The sequence below is a fragment of the Chroicocephalus ridibundus genome, chromosome 2 (genome assembly GCF_963924245.1).
Source record: "Chroicocephalus ridibundus chromosome 2, bChrRid1.1, whole genome shotgun sequence".
NCBI lineage: Eukaryota > Metazoa > Chordata > Aves > Charadriiformes > Laridae > Chroicocephalus > Chroicocephalus ridibundus.
The window spans coordinates 46,751,359-46,773,991 of NC_086285.1; the positions used below are offsets into that span (position 1 = coordinate 46,751,359).

General features: G+C 44.2%; 2 protein-coding genes across 4 annotated transcripts in view; both read left to right on the plus strand.

Annotated features, from left to right (window-relative positions):
• The first annotated feature begins 818 nt into the window (after positions 1-818).
• GGCT (gamma-glutamylcyclotransferase) lies at positions 819-11,451 on the plus strand. Its single transcript, XM_063325262.1, has 4 exons — positions 819-1,016; positions 4,485-4,630; positions 7,797-7,932; positions 9,914-11,451. The coding sequence occupies exons 1-4, from the start codon at positions 834-836 to the stop codon at positions 10,061-10,063; spliced, it is 615 nt and encodes a 204-aa protein (XP_063181332.1). The 5' UTR covers positions 819-833; the 3' UTR covers positions 10,064-11,451.
• Positions 11,452-12,000: 549 nt separating this feature from the next.
• Positions 12,001-22,633, plus strand: part of NOD1 (nucleotide binding oligomerization domain containing 1) — a 30,651-nt gene continuing 20,018 nt past the window's right edge. The window contains exons 1-3 of one of the 3 annotated variants that reach the window (XM_063325265.1): positions 12,001-12,112; positions 15,844-15,901; positions 20,810-21,148. In XM_063325265.1, coding sequence (XP_063181335.1) covers positions 20,933-21,148 — 216 coding nt within the window. In that variant the 5' untranslated portion in view covers positions 12,001-12,112; positions 15,844-15,901; positions 20,810-20,932. The remainder of the gene's footprint in view (positions 12,113-15,843; positions 15,902-20,809; positions 21,149-22,633) is intronic. The other 2 variants (XM_063325263.1, XM_063325264.1) reach the window with 2 other exon arrangements.

The following is a 22,633-nucleotide window of genomic DNA, read 5'->3' on the forward strand; positions in this document are numbered from 1 at the left end:
TGCCCAGAGACCAGGTGCCGCTCTGCCAGGGATCCTACGCTGAATCCTGCATGAGCTGCCTCCGCTCAAGGAGCCAACGTGGGATGAGGGCTACTGTAACAGCATTAACAAATGGTCCCTCGCCATTGTAATGCTATTGTTAATTACAGCCTTACTTGGCTGTTTTGCTGTATTTTACATATATCACAGAATGGTTCAGGTTGGAAGGGACCTTAAAGATCATCTAGTTCCAACCCCCCTGCCATGGGCAGGGACACCTCCCACTAGACCAGGCTGCCCAAAGCCCCATCCAGCCTGGCCTTGGACACTTCCAGGGATGGGGCATCCACAGCCTCCCTGGGCAACCTGTTCCAGTGCCTCACCACCCTCACAGGAAAGAATCTCCTCCTGATATCTAATCTAAATCTCTCCTCTTTCACTTTAAAACCGTCACCCCTCGCGTTATTGCTACACCCCCTGATAAAGAGTCCCTCCCCACTTCTCCTGTAGGCCCCCTTTAGGTACTGGAAGGCCGCTATAAGGTCTCCCCGCAGCCTTCCCTTCTCCGGGCTGAACAACCCCGACTCTCTCAGCCTCTCTCCATAGGAGAGGTGCTCCCGTCCTCTCATCTCCGTGGCCCTTGGTGGCGCGCATGGCTCCCGCTCCCGCTCCCTATCCAGCCCAGCGCAGCCTCCTGCGGTGCCGAGGGCGCAGGGCCCCGGGGCAGGGTGCTTCCCTCCTCCCGCCTGGGGAGGCGAGAGAAATCCACCTTCCTTACGTCACTCCCCTGCAAGGTGGCGGCGTGACGTGTCCGGAAGGCGTTCGCCGCCGCTGCTACGTCACCGCGCCGCTGCATGCGGAAGTCGGTGGGAGGCCCCGCCCAGGCAGACGCCGGCGGGAGCGGGACGGGGCCGATGGAGCTGTGCGGTGGCGGCGACGGCTGGTTCCTGTACTACGCGTACGGCAGCAACCTGCTGCGGGAGCGGCTGCTGCTGCGCAACCCCTCGGCGTCGCTCTGCGCCCTGGCACGGCTGCAGGTGCGGGGGGGTGGCGGTGCCGGGGGCGGGGAGTGGGGGAAGTCCGCTTGCCCTGGTGGAGCCACGCGTGGGCCCGGCTCTGCTACGTGGGGTCCGGCGCTGCCGGGCGGCCGGTCCCCTCTGCCGGTAGCAGGGTTTAGGCGGGGAAGGGGGGGGGGGGGGGGTGTCCGTCACTAGTGACGTCACGGCGTGACGCTCGGGGCCCGCCGCCGGGGCTGCCCGCAGCCAACGAAGCGTTTGCGTTATTCCCGTCCTTGTGGGTTTTATCTCACTGGGGTTGATCAAGTCTGAGAGGCCACCAGGCAAGACCCCGCGCGTAGGGTTACGGACCTGAAAACGTGAGTAGTGGGTGCCCAGTTGGATTCATGGGACGAGTTCCTGGCAGCTTTAAAAGGATGTTTTGTTTAAAAAAAAAATAAAATAAACCAAAACTCCTTATTTCATGCTGGTTACAAGCGAGGAGCCTTCCCCCTGCTGCAGGTCGGGTGGGGTGCGGGCTGTCACCCAGCACTGCACAACTGTGGTGACACCTTCCTCAGCCCCCGGCGGTTCTCCCCTCTCTGTGGTTATTAAATGTTAGCGTGTCAACTTTGCTTTAATGGAGGCTTGGAAATACGAGCTTGTGGTCATTAAGCTGCTGATGTACAGATGTGTACAGCTGGAAGGATCCTTGGAGGAGCAGAGCATTGATTGATAGCACTTAAGGACAACTTGAGGGTTCTCCTGGGGTAACCGGCAGGAAACGATATAGAGTGTATGAAGAAGTTCCGAAACCTTATAATTAATAGGCTCCCTATAGTCAGATATTTGGTGTCTCTTGGGTCAATCAGCCTGGCAAGTGATGCCCGCTTCTGTAAAGCATGAGGTGCTTACAGGTAGCTGCTGAGAGGCTGAACCTGCCAAGAGTCCATCACCTTGCAGGATCAGACCTCAAGAGGTGAGGAGGAAAGCAGTAGTGTGTCATGCGCTTACCTGTGGCTAAAAGCAAGCCCTGTGCTTCAGCTCTCTGTTTGAGTTTGGGGTAGTTTTTCAGGTTACACAATGAACGCCTCTTGCCAGGCTGCAGGTTAGCTGAAAGTCAGGCACCAGACTTTCTATCCGGCCTTCGACCGATTGCTGTGCTTCCTGCTAACGCCGGGTGGCTTCCCTCCCTTGCTTCAGGCTGGAAAAATCACCGATGCTTGGGAGCACACAAAGGTTGGACCTGGTTTCTGTTAATTGCTCTATGGTACTACCACGTTGGCTAAAAAAAAAAAAAAAAAAAAAAGAAAAAATAGCTTGTAAACAGAGTACTTTGGATGCTAAACTAGATTATTAAATTCACTTGCCTCTGTTTTTATTTTTTAAAGCTTTGTTAATCTTCAGTCAAAGGCTGTAAGAAATGGGATGTGTAATAAGCACAGAAGGGGTATTACACTGGTACTTAGAAGAAGGGCCAAAGACCAGGCTCTTGACCCAAGACAGTATCTGGTGTCTTTCTTCCCTTTTCCTTGCAGTGCCTGCTGCAGTTGCCCGCGTGGTGTAACACAGGGATTGCTGCTTCCAGAACCGGAGTTAACCGTGCTATAGAAATAGTACACAGAAACAGCATATAGAACGTACGGTTTCTGTTGCCCTTTTTGTGCGGTACCTGACAGTTTTATACACCTCCCCGCAGGTATTCAGTAGGGGTCAGGTCCAAGGAAATATAACTGGAGGAATAAAATAAAAAATTGGCGCTTTTTTTTTTTTTAAACTAGGGTACTTAGCTCTATGAAGGTATTTCCTTGGGGCTGCCCTGCCAATGCTTGTCCACATCTGTAACTTCAGGCTGCTGCTTGACTGGACTGTTTATTTGTGTGCCAATTATGTGGGCTTGAGGGTCTGCAGGGTCCAGTCCAGTCCAGAGACCTCCTCCCGTGGTAATCCGGTGACCCGAACATTACAAAGCCATTTTGGAGCGGCTTTTTGAATGGTTGATGATTAGTGTGTCTTAAGTAAACTTTTTTTTCTAGTGAAAGTAGTTTAATGGGGGACATTTTATGGGTAAGGAAGATGATTCTATTGTGGGAGTAAACAGTATGGCTTTGACAGGCTGCTGATTATTGCTTACACACTCATACAAAATAATTCAATTAGTGTTCTGGTCAGTGCTGTACTTCTGTGTGTAAGCCTCCAGCTGCTCAAATTCTGCGACCTTTCCCCCATATCTGTTAGGACACTTACAAGAGGGTAACGTGTCTCAAAAAATGAGTATTAATATGTACATGCATGTATTGAAAATCAAAATTATCTAATAGCTTGAAGAGGGTGATCATGAGAAATAAACAAAGCTGTGGGGTTGTATAGGTTGGGGTTTTTTGGTTTTTTTTTGCTGTTCTTAATCCTTTTTGCCTATGATAGATTTTGTTGTTGTGATTAAGCAGGTAGTTTTCCTGAAAGTTGGTGGGTGGGTTTTTTTTTTTTCCTCTCCCTTCTTTGCTGCTAGGGAAGTATCCACAAATTGGCTAACAAGTAGGAGAGGAAACTGTGTATGGAATCAGACGGGAAATTACCCTGGAAAAATGCAAGAACCCATTATGCTCTTTTGCCTATAAAGTAATAGTTGAAACTACTTATAAGAAAAAGAGAGATTTGATTTCTAAAAAAAATGTTTCAACTTGCAAAAACCTGAATAAGCTCACTCAAGGAGGCATATGCCTTGACTCAAAAATACCCAAGAATGTTCCAGTTGAGTGATGAGATGGCACAGAACACTGGAAAATACACAGGATGGTATTTTATAATTGGGCAATTCTGTTAGTGCATGAGGACAAGACCCAAAGTTCACCATCTTGGCGGCTTCTTTACCCTTACTATTTTCGTGGACCCTGCTTGGTAGCATTTAAGTCTGAGCAGCACCAAAATCTGCAAAGGAATGGGCACCAGGTAGGCATGTCTTTTGAGGAACAAGAAGGTAGTAGTCAGTTCCCTCCTTCATGGTGTTGTCTCAAAGGCACGTCTCAGCTGGGGAACCTGCATGTTGTCCAAAGAGAAACACATGAGCAATCCCGTCACTGCCAACTTGGACAAAAGTCCAGCTGACATTTCTTCAGCACTGCTGTATTCACTGCAGAATTGGGTACCTGTGCTACTCTAGAAGAAGGGCTACCTCCACTTTCTTCTCACCACTAGAAATTGTTAGCTAATGTTTAGGCCAGCTTACTAAGAGGTTTGGACATTGATCCACAGACCAAGACTTTTACCAACAGTGCCTTCTGTCAGACCTCTCTTCCCTTTGTCCCAAGGCTCCTGTTTCTCATGGAGAGGTGGAAGAGGCTGCCTCAGCCCCTCATAAGGTGGGAGCTGCATCAGATCCCACCTGTCTGTTCCTCCTCCTATGACTCCACTACTTGTAGACTCTCCTTTAGCTGCCCCTTTCATGTCAAGAATAGCCAACAGCCCTTATCTTAAGTGGAAATTGATTCTGTGCATTGGTTTCATTTGCAGGATTTTAAGCTCGAGTTTGGCCATCATCAAGGCAGGACAAGTTCTGTCTGGCATGGAGGTACAGCTACCATTGTTCAGAGCCCTGGAGACGAAGTATGGGGAATAGTGTGGAAAATGAACGCTAGCAATTTAAGTTCACTGGATAAGTAGGTGACTTAACTTTTGCTGTCTTCTACTACTTTAGAGAGCAATTGAAAAGTAGTAGTTAATTTTTGGTAAAGAGCTGTGTGGAAACTTTGGTGTTGGAAACAAGAAGATGCTTTGGATTTTAATATGTGAATTTCACTTCACAGTACGTGTATTGACTTCTAACATATTTGTGATTAAATGGCTTTGTTTTCAAATTAAAGCTACTTAGGGGTGTTTTAACAAGGTGTGGAGCTTGATTTGGAGCTGATACATTGGTCGGGCTCCTTTTTTTTTCTAACCCCTGTCCGCACAATGTCCTGTCCCTTAAATGACTGTAAACTCTGTATTTGTCCTGTGGCACTTTTCCCATTGCTTTAGGGAGAGTTTCCTTTGAGACTGACATCAATTTCTGTCTCTGTACATCTGTAGACTCCAATTGCAGTGGAAAAGGAAGGGATGAGGACAAGACTTTGCAGAAGAGGACAAGATCTTTAATACAGGCAAAGGGACCTTTTGAGGATGTTGTTTTGCATGTCTTCTAAGGATTCACACTTTTGTGAAGTTGAGGTAGATTCAAGCAGAGAACTGGGGCGGTTTTGTTTCTCCCTTTGAATGGGAGAGGCTGCCTGCACCATTGCAGTGCACGGCGAAGAACCTTCTGCCTGTGCCTGATAATTAAGATAAGTTTAAGGCAACCTGAGCAAGTTGTTCCCAGGCTGAAGTCTGGAGGACCGCCTGGATAAACAGATCAAGGAGTAGCATAACTTGTTGCAGGGTCTACAGCAGGACTTAGAACTTAATCTCCAAAACTTTGGCTGGTGCCATGTGCTTATTGCAGCTCTTGTGATGTGCCTGCACAGCATGGTGCTCCTGGTACACAAAGATCGTTTGGTTCAGAGCCGTTCCTCACTGTCAATTCCAGTAGAAATCTGGGTTAGTGAGGCTAAGGAAGCGCAGCATATTAAAACCATTGAAAGCATTAAATTAATACAGTTCTTCTGCCGCTGGTACTGTTGCAATTTTGGTTATGACTGCGCTGTGCTGAGTAGATGTGTCCTTATAACCTTGGCCATGAAACTTGGAAGGTCTTACTTGCTTTTCATTGCCTACGGTGAACCTGAAAAACAACAGAAACGGTTGCCCAAGGTCTTTTAGCACATCAAGGGAATGGGCGCTCTCAGCACTCTCATATCCTGGTTGGGAGTGTTAGTCCCAAGTGGGAGGGCATCTAGCTGGTATGCTTCTGGTTGGGGTGAGCTTCACGTGTCCCTACTTTATAGTTTCCCAAGTTCCTCCTCTGTTGCTTAGACACTTAACCTTCTGCCCCCCTTTCTGCTGACCTTTACTGAAATCTCCTGATTTGCCGTGCTTTCCTAAAGCATAATCTTCACAAGTATAAAGATCCTGTCTGACAGCATCTGCTTTGATAGTAGCACTGTGTTTCCCCCCACAATGGGGATAGTATTTTGTATTTTGACTTCTAGAAGTGTTATTTATATACTGTAGAATTGGAGGTCCCTGACGTCTGTTTGACAGGGGATAAACTTTAATGCTGGCTAAGATGCTAGAGACTTGAGTGCTATAACATCACCAAAAACGGCAGGACAGACATGAGTCTTAAAGATTGCTTTTTCCCAGCTGCCTCGTTGATGCCATGAAGGTGAACTGGAAATGGGAGGAAATAGGATGTCTTCTGGGCTTTTATAGTGACAGTTGATAGTGTTCTAAGCATTTCTCCTGACCAACTCAAATGAGTTTGCATGTGTTCCTGCTGAAGGTCTTGGGATTCTTTGGCTCTGTGCAAGCAGATGTATTTGTAAGGTTTCAACAAAGTTATTTCCTGGAATGTCTATGTATCAAGAAAAAAAAAAAAAAATCACTATTTGCCCCACCCCCCTCATTGTTTTTCCTTCCAATCAGGATAAAGAAGTCTGTGCTTTGTTATCCAGAAGCAGAGGAGGGAATGTGTAATTGATGCTGCATATAGTTAGTTGAAGTACTAGTAAAACAATGTAATATATAGAAAACAAATATGGGAGGGGAATCTTTTGCTTAGATTGCTGAACTTTTTGCCTTCAAATGCATTTTGGTGCTGGTTTGTGGTCAGATAATTTTTTTTTGTCCTCTGTATTTCACAAATCTATACAGTACAGACTAAATCATGACTAAATCCTCATATGTCCTAGCAGTGGATGTTACTTAACTGTAACATTTTTCTTGTTCTCACACACCCATGTGACTGACTTTGCAGCCTGTTGGCCTTGAGTCTGCAGTTAGCTTCCAGTCTCTACTTGCACTTAACCTAGTTACTCACATTACATGTCCCATGTTATATATGTTAAGTAACTTGAAATGGTAGTCTTTGTAAGAAAGATAGGTTGTCAAAATGATGTTTTGATGAGCTGTGTTAAAACCCATGTTATCACTCATATCTAAAGCACATCTGAAGTTAATTGTGCTACAAAGCCTGTCTTGTATTGCTTAAGCTTCTCGTTTACTTCTGTTTCTTCAGACTTTTATTGGTGGCTGAATGCTAATGGTCAAAGACAACAAGTAGCCTTGGTTTTGAGTTGAGTTTTGTTTTCCTAAACCAGCATGATTTTGATAACAAAAAATTAACAAAATGGGGTTTGCCCTGATCTAGCTCATTGTCGCTGTACGTGTCTTGCGCAAATTAAAGGGTGTCTTGGATTATTCATTGGAATGTGCATCAGAGGAGATGTGTGAATTTCCCCTTGTTCAAACACAACACAATGGGCAAGATAAAACTTTACAATTGTTTTCATTATCTGAGTGGAAGGTAAGGAATGATATGTGCCTGGCTCTTTAATTCCGATAATCTTGGTTGTGTTTCTCTTGTAGATTACCAGACTTGCACAGTAATTCATTCACAAGGAGTATTCCCCCTCCAACTTCGCAAGTTAACCACTAGTCGTCTTTCTTATAGAGCTGAAATGATGAAAATGAATGCTGCTGCTTCTTCAGAAACTTTTTTTTTTATATGAAACAACTTTGCACAAGAAGTACTGGAATATGTTTTTCTTTATGTGCTTTTCTTTAAGTCTGTTAATAGTGCAGACTAGCGTCCTGCCTGGAATTCTAATAAATGCATATGTTTAATTGCAGTTTGTTTAAAAGATGCATCAGTTATTTGGCATGAAAGGAATGTATGTTCCTTTACAGGCAAGAGGGAGTTGAAGATGGCATTTATGGCCCAATAGAAGTTAATGTCCACACTCAAGCAGGAAAGGTTCTGACCTGTCGAAGCTACCAGATGAAGGACTATGTCTGTGGTCCCCCTTCTCCTCAATATAAAAAGGTAGGTGTTGCACTATAATTTTGGAGAGAATACACAGAAATATATAATGCAGTACTTCTATCCTATTTAATAAGTACTTTATTTAGAGTGGATGGAAGGCATGAGTAACTCTAATTTAAAGATGTAACTTAATCCTTCTGCGATGTAATAGTGTAATGATGCTCGCAGAAGATTGCTAGCTCTTAAAGGCCTACTAAATCAGTTTTATTTTTTGGCCTAGTTATGCCTTACATGAAGCCTCTGTTTAACTTGTGAATTAGTCATGACTGACACAAGGATTTCTGAAGGATATTGTTTACCTGTATGCAGCAATTCTCTGTCTGAAAAATTAATGTATTCCACTAAAACGACAGAGGGAAGCTTCTGTGGGGAGAACACAGCACCTGGCTTGTAGGCTCAAGGACATGGATTATCCCTATTTTCTTATGAAGTATCTTAATGTCATTTAATACAGGAGTCCACTCGCCTCCTTTTATCACATGCATCACCAGTATATCACAGGACTTCCAGCGGCGTTGCACGGCACTGCAGGCTTCCCACTTGATGGCTGGCTGGTGAAGCAGAGGTGTTTCAACACCGTTCTGCAACACGCGGACTCTGTAGAGACGCATGATCCAGTCACGCAGCAGGCCTGACCTGCTTAGCTTGTGGGATCTGATGCGGGCCTAGCCTCGGGTGGCATGACTGCATGTCTGGAATTGTGCAGCCATTAGCAATTGCAGATAGACATCACTGTAACATGTTGACTTTTTTTTTTTCCCTACCGAAAGCAAAGAAGCGGGGCTTGAGCTTGTTAAATCCCAAGTGTGCAGCCTTCTCTTAACCGAGGAGCTCGCTCCTATGAGTCAGCCTCCAGGAGCATAGCTACGGCCAGCTGCTGCAAGACTTCTGAGAGAAACCTTGCTTAGAAAGCAGGCTCTGCTGCTTCACAAACCTCTTTCCTGCCTTCCCACCTCCTGTCAAGACACATCTTTAGCACTTTTCAAGCAATTAATACGTAGTCTGCTGCTGCGTGTCAGCTCTCGCTAGTATGCTGTAAGAGCAGACTTCCAATATTGGCAACTTTAGTTAAACATTCCCTCCTGCTGTTGTCAGGGTCAGTTGTTAGTTCTCTTCTTCCGCCCCCCTGCACGCAGCTTTTATTTGTTTAACTTAACCAGGCAGGAGAGCTAAAAATTTAGTACAGGTGAGTGCATCTGCACACAGTGATCTACATCCATCTATTGTTGTGTACCTTTTGTGGCAAATTTCATCCCTTCTAGACACCTCATCCTTGAATTTCCTGACTGTTGATTGCATGAAAGGGTATTTACAGTAGTGTCACCTTTTTAAATCTGCCTGGTTTTTTAACTGGAACTTGCTGGTGTCTCTTTCAAGCCTTGGCTCCTACAGCCTCCACGTTTCCTCTCACTGTCACTTATTTTCTCTTGCACCAATACTTAAGTTTATTTCGTATGCAGAAGGAAGGCTGCAGTAGGAAAACTCTAAGGAATCCGTGCTTTTTCACTAGGCTAAGTATCTGTTTCTGTTACTCTGTAACCTGCCTACTACAACCATGCTGTTGTGCTTTAGATTTGAACAGTTTAATTTTAAAAATAACTTCAATAACGTATGCTGCTTCTCATTGAGATGTGATACTAAGGCTGGCTAAAGGCATAAAAAGGAGTTCTTTTCCTCCCTGGGAGAAAGAACGGAATAACTGAGTAACAGCTTAATTGTGCAGTCTTGTGCATGTTAGTAGCATTTCAGAATCTTAAGGGTATGCCTTGGTAGTTACAAGCCTTTTCAGAGTAATTTTGTTGATGATTAAGGTCTTCAGCGGTCTTCTAGAAGCCTTTGGCTATCTTTAAGTACAAATGGCATTATTTGGGATAAATTCTCTTGTTAACTTAAGTGGTTCTTCCTGTACGAGTAAATGTTTGGAGAGGTCTGTCCTTCCTAACCCTATTATTGACGGCTCTTTTTCACCTTTGGATTTTAGGTTATATGCATGGGTGCAGAACAGAATGGCTTGCCAACTGACTATCAGAAGAAATTAGAAGCTATTGAAACTAATAACTATGCAGGACCAGTGCCAATAATGGAAGAGATTGAAGCTGCTATTAAAGCAAAGAAAATAAAATCTGCATAGAATACCTCTGCACTTGTTTGGCCATTCCCCTTGATTTAGATACCTCTCCTCACCGTGCTGATCATCAGTTTCTTTATTTATCAAGAAAAGATGAGTTTGCTGTGCATCTACAGTAAGCCATCAGACATAATTTGTAGTCTGAAGAGACACTGACGTTGGTAACTTCTTCATTTTGTATGTATAGCTTGAGTACATACTGAAGTTTTTGCAGATTTAGAAATTATCTTTCTTTAATTGTCATGCAGTGCTGCATGCAAACTTGTGCTTCATGTCCTATATACTGACCTTTTTAAAGGAAAAAGGCCATCTTGATGGTTATTGGCATCTGTTACCTCCTGAGGAATAAGGGCTGCAGGACCAGGCCCTTTGTTCTTAAATGTTGCATACACAATTAGTAAGAATTTCAAAGATTTATTTTTTGATGCAAAGTAGACTCAAAACCCTAAAGCAACACTAAACTTTTTCCTCTGCTGTTTAATGGTTTAAAGGCTAACCTATCTAAAACTATGAAGCTCCTATTTCTGTTTTTATAGTTAACAGAGAAAGTTTAAAAAGTATTACTCTTCTGTCTCCATGTTTTTAAGTGTTAGTCCAAAAGGCAATCCAGGCCTAAGGACAACATTCAGCAAAGGATCTTATGCCCTACTCCTTTCTGTGTCTAGTAATCGTCATAGGTGAACTGGTTATATAACCAACAGATTTTTTTTTTTTTTTTTTTTTTAAAGAATTTGTTTTAGTTAGATAATCCCAAGTTTTTTAAATGACCTTTTTGACTGGCTGGCTGCTTATCTAGGCCTTGGTCTCACGTCCCGTGAAATCAGAAAGTCTCCTGTGAGTCCTAGTGCATTTGTTTCATGGTTTTCTTTGTCTCTTAAACCCCAGATGAACAGACTTGGTCTCTCTTTTTTTTTTTTTTTCTTCGTGTTTTTTTTTTTCTTTCTTTTTTTTTCCCCTTTGACAGTCTCATGCAAAACTGGAAGCTCGTGTAAGGTTTAGAGTACTTATCTTTACGGTATTTGGCAACCCCTGTAGTTAGTCTGTGGGGGACAAGGGAAAATTCACAACCTGGAAGATGTCAAACAACTGAACTTTGGCTTATCTTCTGTATGGTGTATTTTTTTTTCTCTTGATGTACAGAGGGGCATAAGATACAATCCGTGTCACTGTGTGACTGCTTAGATAAACAAATGACAAAGTAACAGACTTACAGTGTCTTTTCTGCATATTTTTTTTTCTGTAAACTTTTTCCAGGGATGTGTAGGTGCTATCCTGATGTCGTATGCCCGTTTCCAGAGTCGGGCACAGTGACTGCAGTAAAACACGGTACTTTCTGTATTAGCACTGTCTAGGCTGAAACTGAGTAAATAAAACGGTGATTACCAAACCTTTCCCCTGTCTGTTCAATGCATGCTTCAAGAAATAGCGGCATCACTTAGCGAAAGCTGGCGATGTGGAAACATCACTGGAACTTCCATGGGCTATGTGTGTTTTTAATGGCTGTAATTTCAGAATGGAGGGCAAAACTGTGCATGAACATGCTCCTTCACACCAGCACCACTTACTTTGCTTTGCCCTCACTAGGGCTTTTGAACGATTAAATAGGTATTTTACTGTTGCAAGAAGAAAATGGAAAATAATGCCCTGACAGCCTCCTTGGAGGGAGTTGACAGGAGATACTTGATACCTCCTGTTGAGGAAAATGGCGGGAGCTCCTGAGGGCTGGGGAAAAGCCTCTTCCTCTGCCGAGGCAAGACCACTGGCCCCTCTCTCAGAGAGAGTGGCCTTCTGCCATGCCAGTGTGGGGAGGGGAAAGGCAGTGTTGGTGAAGGAGAAGGAGGCCTTCCTTCATGCCAGTATGGGGAGCGATGGGCGGGTGTTGGCGAAGGAGAAGGAGGGCTTCGGCCATGCCTGCGTGGGGAGGAGCCGCTTCCCGCCGGGAAGGAGAGACAGTGTGTGGGGCGGGAGCTCCTTCCCGGGGGTGGGGGGAAGCACCCGTGGGCCGGCTGTCGCCCCGCTCCTCCCCTCGCCTCCGTCCCTTCAGCCGCCGCGGTGAGTACAGGGGACGGGCGAGGGGCGGAGGAGGGTCGCCGGGCCGCTGCCCGCCTCGCTCGCTGTGAGGGCGGGGGGGGCGTCGCCATGTCGTGAGGGGTGGGCGGCGCGGGGGGACGAAGGACTGGGGGCGGGCGGGAAGGGGGACGCTTGAGCTGCATGTCGGCGCCGGGAGAGGGCTGGAAATCAAAGTTTCTGCTCTTTGTAAACCGAAGTTTCCCTGCCGCCGCGGGAAAGGTTGCGAGGGGGAAGGGGAAGGGCAGCGCCTCACCGTCTCCCGCTGACGCCTGCCCCTCGGTGAACTTCGGGAGCTCCCGCAATTGAAAAAATTTGGGGACTTTTTGGTGTTTCTTCAGCCGGGGCCCCTCCCGCCTCCGGGGAGGTGTTGGCGGTGTTAGGCAGAGGACGAGGAGCGGGACCAGCCCGCCGGCCAGGCCGGGACAGGCAGCGGTGACCCCAGAGGTCCTTGGCGAAGGAAACGGCACTTTCCTACAAAATACAGCAACGCCACCAGGAATAAATACTGTCACAGAGGCCAGTCGGGGGTGTCATTACCCTGAAGGCCACTGGGGAAGGGTGGCGTGGTCCTGCGGGGGGGAGGAGGTGGGAGGGAGGCATCTCCGTGCCCCCGCCGCGCCCTCCTCATCTGTCCCATAAGCGGCAGATAAAACCGTAAAAAGAAAAGGCATTTCCATGCCGTAAACCTGACTGAAGGTCCGTATCCATGTGGGAGTCGTTCAGGCCTCGGTGCTTTGCTCATTTAATGGGAAAGGAGCTATAAGAGAGGGAGGCGGGAGCGGTTTGCCTGGGCAGAGTCGGTGCCCCATGGCGGTGGGGAGGCCGTGGCTTGGCATGGCATGGAATGACTTGGCATGGTATGGGATGGCGGGAGGGTGGTCTTCCTCCGTGCCAGTGTGCCACTGGCACCAGCAGTTAACTCCCTGCCTCGCCTTGATACGTGGGCAGTCTCCACGCAGGACCCCGTTTTGCTGGATGGATGGATGCACAGGCACAGCCAAGGGGTGGTCTTTGGCCAGGTGGAGTGGGCATAGCTGATTAGGTTTGCTGTCAACGACCAGCACAAAGCTTGGGAGATTGAATTAGGAGAGCTGTGAATATGCGATTCCATCAATTGCAGCTTTGATTGTGGCACTCACTGCAGGTTGAATGTGAAAATAGTAAATAATAGTAGAAAAGAAGTTCCAGTTTTCTGAGACACCAGTAAATTGTTCCCCTCCTCTTCCACTGTTAAAAAGAAAAACAATCCTAAGATCTCGGATAGAAGAACATTTCTTTGCTTTTTAGCAGTGGTTCCTTCTTATTTATTAAATGTTTTCCTGAAAGAAGTTCTCAAGAAGCCACATAAAATCGTTTTCACAGGGACTTGTTAATTCATGCAAACATCCTACGTAGAGCTCCATTTGTTTAGAAGTAAGCTGTTCAGGAAATGTAGCAGCAAAAGCTACTTTTGCCTTGTAAAGGCTACTTTCATGCCTTTTAAGCAAAAGCTTGTCAGTTTACCTGGCAGAGGCAGAAATAATTTCTTCTGTGTTCTTTTGTATCTGTTATTCTTCGAACAACTTGGGATGGCTACAAAAGCTTATACTACAGTTAAAGCAGAGATAGAGAGGGGTGGGGGGAAAAATCACTGAAAGATGATGATCTCAGTGAGCCCGGCACAATGCAAAATCACATGAGTTATAATGGATTTACAGTAGTGTGATGTTAATGTATGGCTCCTGAGGCATTTGTTGACATATGTAGCATTGATGACGATAGTTACACAGAGATTGTAAACTGGGGTATGATGGATGTATTTTAACTCATAGATAAAGAATATCGTTGAAGGTCAGTACAGGGACTTTGTGCATGCTCTACCAATGCACCACTTGTGCTTTAAAAATAAAAGGCTACCAATGCACCATTTGTACTATAAAAATAAAAGGCTATTTTTTAGTACGTCTGTGAAATACATTGCATCATTTCTCACCAAAACATGCAGACTTTGTGTAGCATATGTGCCCATTTGCTTCTAATCTCTACACATTTTTTACTGTGCTTGAACTATGTAAAATAGTTGAAGTTCTTTTAAAAGTGAGAGCTGCTGTGTGGAAATATGTTCTGTCTTATGTCTTTGTTATAGTCAAAGACTGGCTGCTGTGGCACACGTGAAATAAGATGTGGAAAATCAGTCTCTTTTCTGTCTCTCCCGGTGATAGCAAAAAATTGAGTTTAGACTGCCTTGACTGAGTCTAGATTACCATTATTAATTAAAAAGCGTGTCAAAGTCTCCAGTTCTTCTCTTGCTGTAATGGCTCTGCAGTGAGGTGGCTGCACTGTAAAATAACTTTTCTCAGGAAATAAAAAAATGGAGACACAAAGGGCACAGATTTTCACGTGAAATGGAGCACTATTTTCACACAGCCACCTCTTGAAGAGTAATTGCAATTTGAATACCATGGGCAGAAAGCTGTGCCACCAGGGACTCCACTGGCCCAGGGCTGGCACTGGGGCTTGTGTTCATGCTTCACTGTTGTCCTGCCAGAACTGGCTACTAGGTGCTGTGAAATTCCAGCTACTGGCTGCTGGTAGCTAGGTATGTGGCCTAGAACTTTTTTTCACATGCAATTTAGAGGAACGTTTTTTGTCAGAATAGCAAGACTACAGGAGAAGTAGTATTGAATGAGTTTTCAGCTCTTCAGAAATACCGTGTTTGGCCTTAAATCATCTGCTTTAAGGGACAGTTGTGGATGAATTTGCTCCTTGTATTGCCTTTACTACTTCATCTTACGCAGTCTCCTCGGGACCAGCCAGCTCAATGAGGAGTGAACTCCCTAGTTCACCCAAAAGTGGAAATGGTTTTTAGCTATTCTTTAAGATCCTTCAGCCCCTTTATCTCCAGTGTTTACGTTTGGTAAGACCTTGTTGTGATAAACCAGCATATTCTTCACTGCCAGAGGACTTCCAGGAGTGGGAGTTGAACAGGCATGGCAGTTTTGTTAGAAGAAGAGCAAGGAGATCTTAGTGAAAAGAGGATGTGAGAAGGGCAGGGCCAGGAAAGATATAAATGGATATGTGCTTGCACAATGCTGAGAATAAAAGGAAGTGAGAAGAACCACTAGATAAAAATGCCAGTGCCTTCATGTAGAGGCCATCAGCACCATTGCAGCTCATTGATATGGATTATACAAAACCATGCTGTAAGCACTGATGCTTTTACTGTACCTCTTACTCTGACAAATTTCATTTCCCTTTTTAATTTCCCTCCTTATCCCTGGCCTGATCCCCATCTTGCTTCCTCTTTGTTACTCTCAGTTTTGCAGGCTTATGATGTGCATCTCTTGCCACACTTGCTGTTGCTCCTCACATCCCTTCAATCCCCCTTGACACTTCTTTTGGCCAAGGCCCTGTCTCCTGTCTCTTCTTTGGCTGTACAACTGATGGGTGAGCACTCTGCTCTCTGGTTCTTTTTAATTCCTGGTAGCCTGGTTTCTCTCTTCTTCGCTTGGCCAAAGCTGCTGTCCTACAAACAGCTAACTGAGTTTCCTCTCCAATATCATTGGAAGCCTCTTGAGTAAATAATGATTATTTTTTTTTAATTTTCCTCTCGGGAACAGGAAATACATTCTGTTCCCAGATAGGAAGATTTTCCCAATAAGCATCTCTCCTGTTGTCTCCCCATACTAGATTCCTGCTTTGCCCAGGTATTTGTCATCTCTATTCCTATTTAGGTGTTCTGCTGTTCCAGCTACTGTATCAGGCTTGAAAAATCTTTCCCTTTCTCCCCAGGTACATACCTTTCTGTGTATAAACCTCAATGCTAATGTTCATTTCTCTAAATAAGTATGTTCACAAACTGTTGCTGGTAGAACAGATGATCTCTATTGTAACTTAGTGATGTTGTACAGAGAGAGGATTGTAAGAGCCTCAAGGTGGCTGTCAGGAAAATTATTTTATTCATTAGCCCTTTCAGAAATGGAACAGTTCCAGAAATGAGGCAGTAGTTCTCAACAGTGGATGGTTTTAGACGTTGGTCAGTGCGCTGAGATGTCTCACATTAATGCATCTCTCAGTCTTTTCTGACAGCGTTCCCATGACTGATGCCACACCAGTCACAAGAATTGCACTGGAGTGGAATCCAGCATCTGGAATGCCCAAGATAAGGCAAAGAACACTATACGCACTCTAGCAAGCAAATGCTTTCAACACATATTTATAAGCTGCATAAGCATTTACCTTTAAACATACCAGATGTGTAACCTAGCATTGTAAAACTAACAGATTCTTGTAAAAAGAGACTTAGTACTTTGTAACGCTGTGATCCCTCACTGAAAAGACTCCTGTTAAAGCACTATGGAAGCTGGGACTCTTTCCAAAAAGAGGGGTGATGGACTTGCAGATAAGTTGGAGACCTCATGATGTCAACACATTGGCCTTGTGCTTAAAAACAACAAGAATAACAACAACAACAACCACCCCCAGTAAAACAGAACCGTGTATGTCAGAATCTTACGAACAGTGTGTTTCTCTAAGAGAACAAGCACATTTCTCAGGACTTTAAGGTGTTGTTGCACCTAGAACTGCTACTGGAGAAAATTTTTGTGTTTACTTTAGTCTGAGTAGGACCTGAAGTTCCTTCATATAGCTGATACACTTTGCTACAAACATGCACATACCTGCCTTGCTCTTAACTACGTGTGGCAGGAAGTCTTTCTGTTCCAGCACCGTTTAAGGTGTTCAGCCGCACATCTGATGTGACATTTTCTTAGTCTATGGATGGTGGAAATTTCCATTTTTTCTTATTAAAAGAGACTGATGGAGATTACTGTTTTCTCCAGGACTGGATGGCGTGTGTTTTTTGCCTTAAAGTTAATATTGGCACTGAAAATATCACTGAGTACGTCATCATGCACAGAATTCATATTGCCAGCTCTGACTTCCCTGCTTGGTGTTTTTGCTCTTTCTCCTTTTCTCCCCTGATGCTTAGCCTCACTTCATATTCTTTTTCAGTCGCTCTCTTGTTCCTCCACTCTCTTACAGATCACCCTGTGTGAAAGGTGATGTGCTCTCTCCTGCAGCATACGCATGCACACCCCTTCCAGTAGCAACCAGGTTCTGTAGTGGCTTGGACTTAGATGCAGGGCAGGCCTCTTTGAGACATTCTGATCTTTCCATATTTTCCTTGTTCCTGTCCTTTTGCTGTATTTCTTCCTTCTTTTATTATCATCTTTGTAGATGGATCTGAAAGAGTGAAGGAAAGACTTCCATTTGTTTTGTACACATGACAGCACTTTGTTTCATTATTGTGGTTTCATGGATGTTTGTCTCAGTTCTGCTCACAAAGCAGGAAGAAAGAAAATGCATTAGGACAACCTAATGTCCTAGAATAACCAAAGCAAGCAGGGAACGTTGGGTAGAAGCAGTATCTTGAAAGAAAAGGGTTAATATTTCTATTGCATGTGTTTTAAGGTGACTCTATCTCTTTAACTAAAAGCTTGCAAAAGCTTTAGAGTAAATGATGTTTTCAACATTGTTTGGTCTTCATGATAGACTTCCTTTATGGAATGAGCTTTCTTGAACAAAGAGATGTGCCAATGTGGCTTCTAGGAAGCTGAGTGACTCAGAAGTCAGCCACTTCATCTGGTGGGTCATGTGAATGGCGTAATGAAAGGTTGGTTTGTCTGAGTAGATGCAGTCACTTACTCATGTGGTAAGAAAGTCACATCACTTGGTTACATTCCCTTTGGTTGAAAGAGTTTTGCAGTTTGGGAAGTGGCTGTGATCCAAAACAGTTGTGCTGGGGATTTGGCTCATCTCAGCCTTTAGAGGGCTCAAGTCTTAATGCAGTTATCTGCATCTGTGTGGGTCAGCCACTCTAAGTTAGGACCTAACTTAGAGGATCTAAGGAGAGAGGAACTAAGATCTAAGCTGGTTTGCCAGCTTAGAGATCAGAGGGACTAAGCTGGTTTGCCCTGTGTTTGTAAGCATAGTTAGTTAGTGTCATTAAAATACAGTAGTATAAATCACGTCTTTCTCCAGCGTCAAGCAGGAGAAGCTACACTGATGCAGAGCCACAGCTTCTAGTATGGAAAACCCATAGAAATGAGTTTGTTCCAATAGCACATCACCTAGAAGAATCTGTGAGCTGGCAGAGCTCAGTTATAGCTTGTCCTGGGAGTGCTGAGGAGCATTTGGAAAGTTTGCCGGCACTGTAAACATCTTGGGAAATTGTGAGAATTATGTAGCAGCAAAGCTGGCACCTTTACAGAATTGTTGAGGAAGGGCTTTGCGTTTTGTTTTTATTAGTATGACTGTAATCAGAATCTAAGAACATTCTTCCAAATATGACTTGCAGAAGCAACAATAAGTTTTACTGCAGGGTGCCAGTAATTCGTGTCGATCGTGCAAATTCTCATTGTCTCTGTGGAGGTGATTCAGTTGTGATACTTTTTGCATGGGAAATCTTATGTGCAAGGTTCATACTTAAATAGTACCTAAGTGAACTTTCTATTGAATTCTAATTACAATATAAGTTCATGCCTGCTACACGGTATATTAACTGCAATTCAAAAAAAACTTTTAGTAATACAATAGAGAGCAGTCTGATCCTGATTCCTACTGCTTTATGCCTTGTAAAGAAAAATAGGAATAAATGGCCATCTAAAAAGAGCACTAAAGAGCTGGTATAGAGAATGAGGGCACACACAGCATATGTATTTCTAGACAAGGAGAGACCACTCATGCTAAAGAGTACAGTTTCTAAACAACATCTCTACTGCAATGAGAGGGTTTCCCGAGCCTGTAACTGTCTGAGTTAATGATCACATTGTGTACATACAGAGGCTGAGGTCAGGCATTCAAACCTAAATGTTTGCACAGGCTTTTAAATTGATTATCTTCATTACAAGCTGTATTGTGTGCAATCTCTTCCCTTTATGAAGACGGAGATGGGTTGGATGCCCAATCCAATAATGAATATGAATTGCCATGCCATCTTCCAGGCCTAGTTCATTACATGGGGAAATAGTCTGTGAATTTAGTTATTCTGTGCAATTGCTGCTCAAGGAGAGGTCAAGATTTTTTGTGTGAATCAGTAGAGATGGGATTTTGTGTATTTACAATCACTTATTTCAGTCCGTTCTGTAACACTGTTACTTTTCAGATTCTGAAAAACTGTATTTTTTGACTTTTATGGTTACTCACCTGAATTTGATAAGATTAACCAAATTACATCAATGCAATGATATTTTCTGTTTTACGCGCTGTCTGAACAAATAGCTTTAGGAGAAGAGAAGTGCTCTGTATTAGCTCTGAAATCTACAGCAGCATTTTCACTGTTAGCATCATCTTGCTCTTGGCTTTCTTAACAGAAACATCTGATCAGTGGTTTTCCCACAGTCTCACAACCACCTCTCAAACCTGGTGCCCTGAAGCTAAATGCTTTTTCCTAGTTTAGCTAAAACTGTCTCAGAGTTCACAAGGCCTCGCTTACAGGGACATTTATCATATTGGCAACACTTTCTACGGGTCTGTTGTTGTAACAAAGAAAAAGCAAAGTGAATTGCCACTATAAATTAATTTCTTCTACAAAATTAATTGCTATGAAATATAATTTTATTCCATTTATTTCCTTGTTCAGCTATGTTTGGACAGATGCCCTGCTTTGTCTATTGAAACATGAAAAGCTAATAAAAAATATTAAATTATGCACTAAGAACAGGCAGTTAGTAAAGCAGATGCCAGTGGTGTTGTCTGAGGCAAGCTACAGTAAAGTACTAGTACAGAAGGGAGACTGTTGTAGTTAATTTTTTTTCCAAATCCTGAACAAATTATAGAATCATGGAATCATTTGGGTTGGAAAGGACCCTAAAGATCATCTAATTCCAACCCCCTGCCGTGGGCAGGGATACCTTTGGCTAGACCAGGTTGCTCAAAGCCCCATCCAGCCTGATCTTGAATACTTCCAGGAATGGGGCATCCACAGCTTCTCTGGGCAACCTGTTCCAGTGTCTCACCACCCTCATAGTGAAAAAATTCTTCCTGATATCTAACCTATATCTACCCTCTTCCAGTTTGAAGCCATTACCCCTCATCCTATCACTTGTAAAAAGTCCCTCTCCAGCTTTCTTGTAGGCTTCATTCAGATACTGGAAGGCTGCTATAAGGTCTCCCAGAGCCTTCCCTTGTCCAGGTTGAGCAACCCCAACTCTCTCAGCCTGTTTTCATAGGAGAGGTGCTCCAGCCCTCTGATCATCTTTGTGGCTCTCCTCTGGACCCTGTCCAATAGGTCCATGTCCTTCTTGTGCTGAGGACTCCAAAGCTGGATGCAGTACTCCATGTGGGGTCTCACCAGAGTGGAGTAGAGGAGTAGAATCACCTCCCTCGACCTGCTGGCCACACTTCTTTTGATGCAGCCCAGGATACAGTCCTTTTCCTCACGGCTGTTCTCAATCCGTTCTCCGCCCAACCTATATTTGTGCTTGGGATTGCTGCGACCCAGGTGCAGGACCTTGCACTTGGCCTGGTTGAACTTCGTGAGGCTTGCATGGGCCCAGATCTCAAATGGGGAAGAGTCTTTTTAATAAAGTTGGCCATGGTGTTATGCAGAGGTTGGAAGTATTTTTTGATGGCTAATTCAAGGGATTATCTGCATACAATAAGGTTTAAATTGAGGTTCTATACAATTACTTTTTGCAGGCTTGGTAATGTGAAGGACAGATTTCATGTTTCCCCGAAGTTAACTCCAAGCTGACTTCTCGCTGCAAATGGACAGTTTGTCAAAGATGAGGCTAGGTGGAGCAGGTTCTTGCTGTCTCAACTATGGAAGGCCAACTTTATGGTAACGTGGAGATTTCTGTGGGAAAACCTCCAGGAGCAAGTCCTCCATCCTTTGTTGCTCTGCTGAAGGTATACCGAGAACTTCTGGTCAGTAGAATCCGAAACACGCAGTGTTTGATTGACAACTTGATTAAGAATGACTACTTCTCCACTGAAGATGCAGAGATTGTTGTCCAATTTGCAACTCAAGCAGATAAGGTATTCCTTTTTATTTCACTAGCGAGGGTGAACTTTTTGTTACTTTCAATTTACCCTGGGTTTTATGGGCTTATCTGGCAATTTTATATCTAGTGTCTCTTCTAATCTTTGTTATTTTGGAGCTTCCCCACCCCGTTATGTCTGGACAAGTGTCTCCAGCACATCTCTTTCCAGCACGGCTGGCATTGCTTGTAATGTCCCTTGGCAGCTCTAAGAATGAGCAGGATGGTAATTGCTGTGCTGTACCCCCCAGCTGCAGCTTTGTCCTCTTGATGAGGAGGTGACCACAGCAGCTGTTAGAGTGCAGCTTGCTACGCACGAGCCTTCATTACTGTGCAGAGCATTGCAAGGAAAATCTACTTCAGGATGCTGTGGGACAGATCATCCTGCTTTAGAGGAGGAGAGACAGAAATTAAATATTATTTTAGAAGTTAATGATTGTGTGTTGTCCACATGCACACCTTCCCTTTTCTTTAAAGACCTATATGCATTGTAAATGTTTATGTGTAAAAATGGTGTATCCTGAACACATTTGGGGTTTTGATTCATCTTTGGACATCAGTAGCAAAAATTATTTCCTTTTCTTTTGGTAGGAGGAAATTGTCCCGTACACAGTTGCTCTTTGCATCATGACTTAAAACAAACTCCTGATCTGTTTCCAGTCATGCAGCTTCAGAATAGTGTCACAGTTAAAGGCAGGCACAAACCATAAAAAAATCAGCTACCTTGGACTTCACTAACAGCGCAGATTTTCATAAAATAATAATTCTTGCTGGCAAGTTGAAATGGGAACATAGTGCTCACTCTGTGCATAGGGTCAAAGCTGAATAAATGCACACTGAATGATCATCTCCATTTCTTACTGTTCAGCATAATATACATGAGCTGAGGGGGAGGCCGTGCATCAGGAGCCTAACAGAGACAGAGAGCAGGCCACAATATTAAGTGAAGTGAACTCTGTGAGAGCTTCTCTGGAAGGCATAAAATTGCTTTTTAGAGCATAAAAATTGTCAAAAAATACCATGCTTTTGCTGTATTGTATGTACCACACGCCACTTTAAGCTCACAAGAGATGACAGTCTCTAGAAACCTTTGTCTGGTTTAGAACTGAATTCTTCATTCATTTCCAGCTAGAAGAGAATCCAGACATTCCAAATGGGCTCTATTGGTTTGCTCTGTCTTGCAGAGGGTTTTGTACTGGTTGCACGGAGATCAGATTCTGCCTTGCCTCTAGAGGTAACGCTTAGTCTTCAACTGCTCCAGCCACTGCCTAGCAGCCATGAGTAACAGTTGCAGGCAGCAAGTCCATTGTACGGAGGGAGCCTGCAGAATTGAGTTGCTGTGTTAAGAGTTGTAGGTTTTTGGAACCGCATTGAGATACAGAGAGAGATTCTGCCTACCCCGCTCTGAATCTGGCTGGATGCTGAGGTAAATCTAAACGTGACTGGAACATTTACAAACCAGAGAGTGAATTCAGGGCACTGA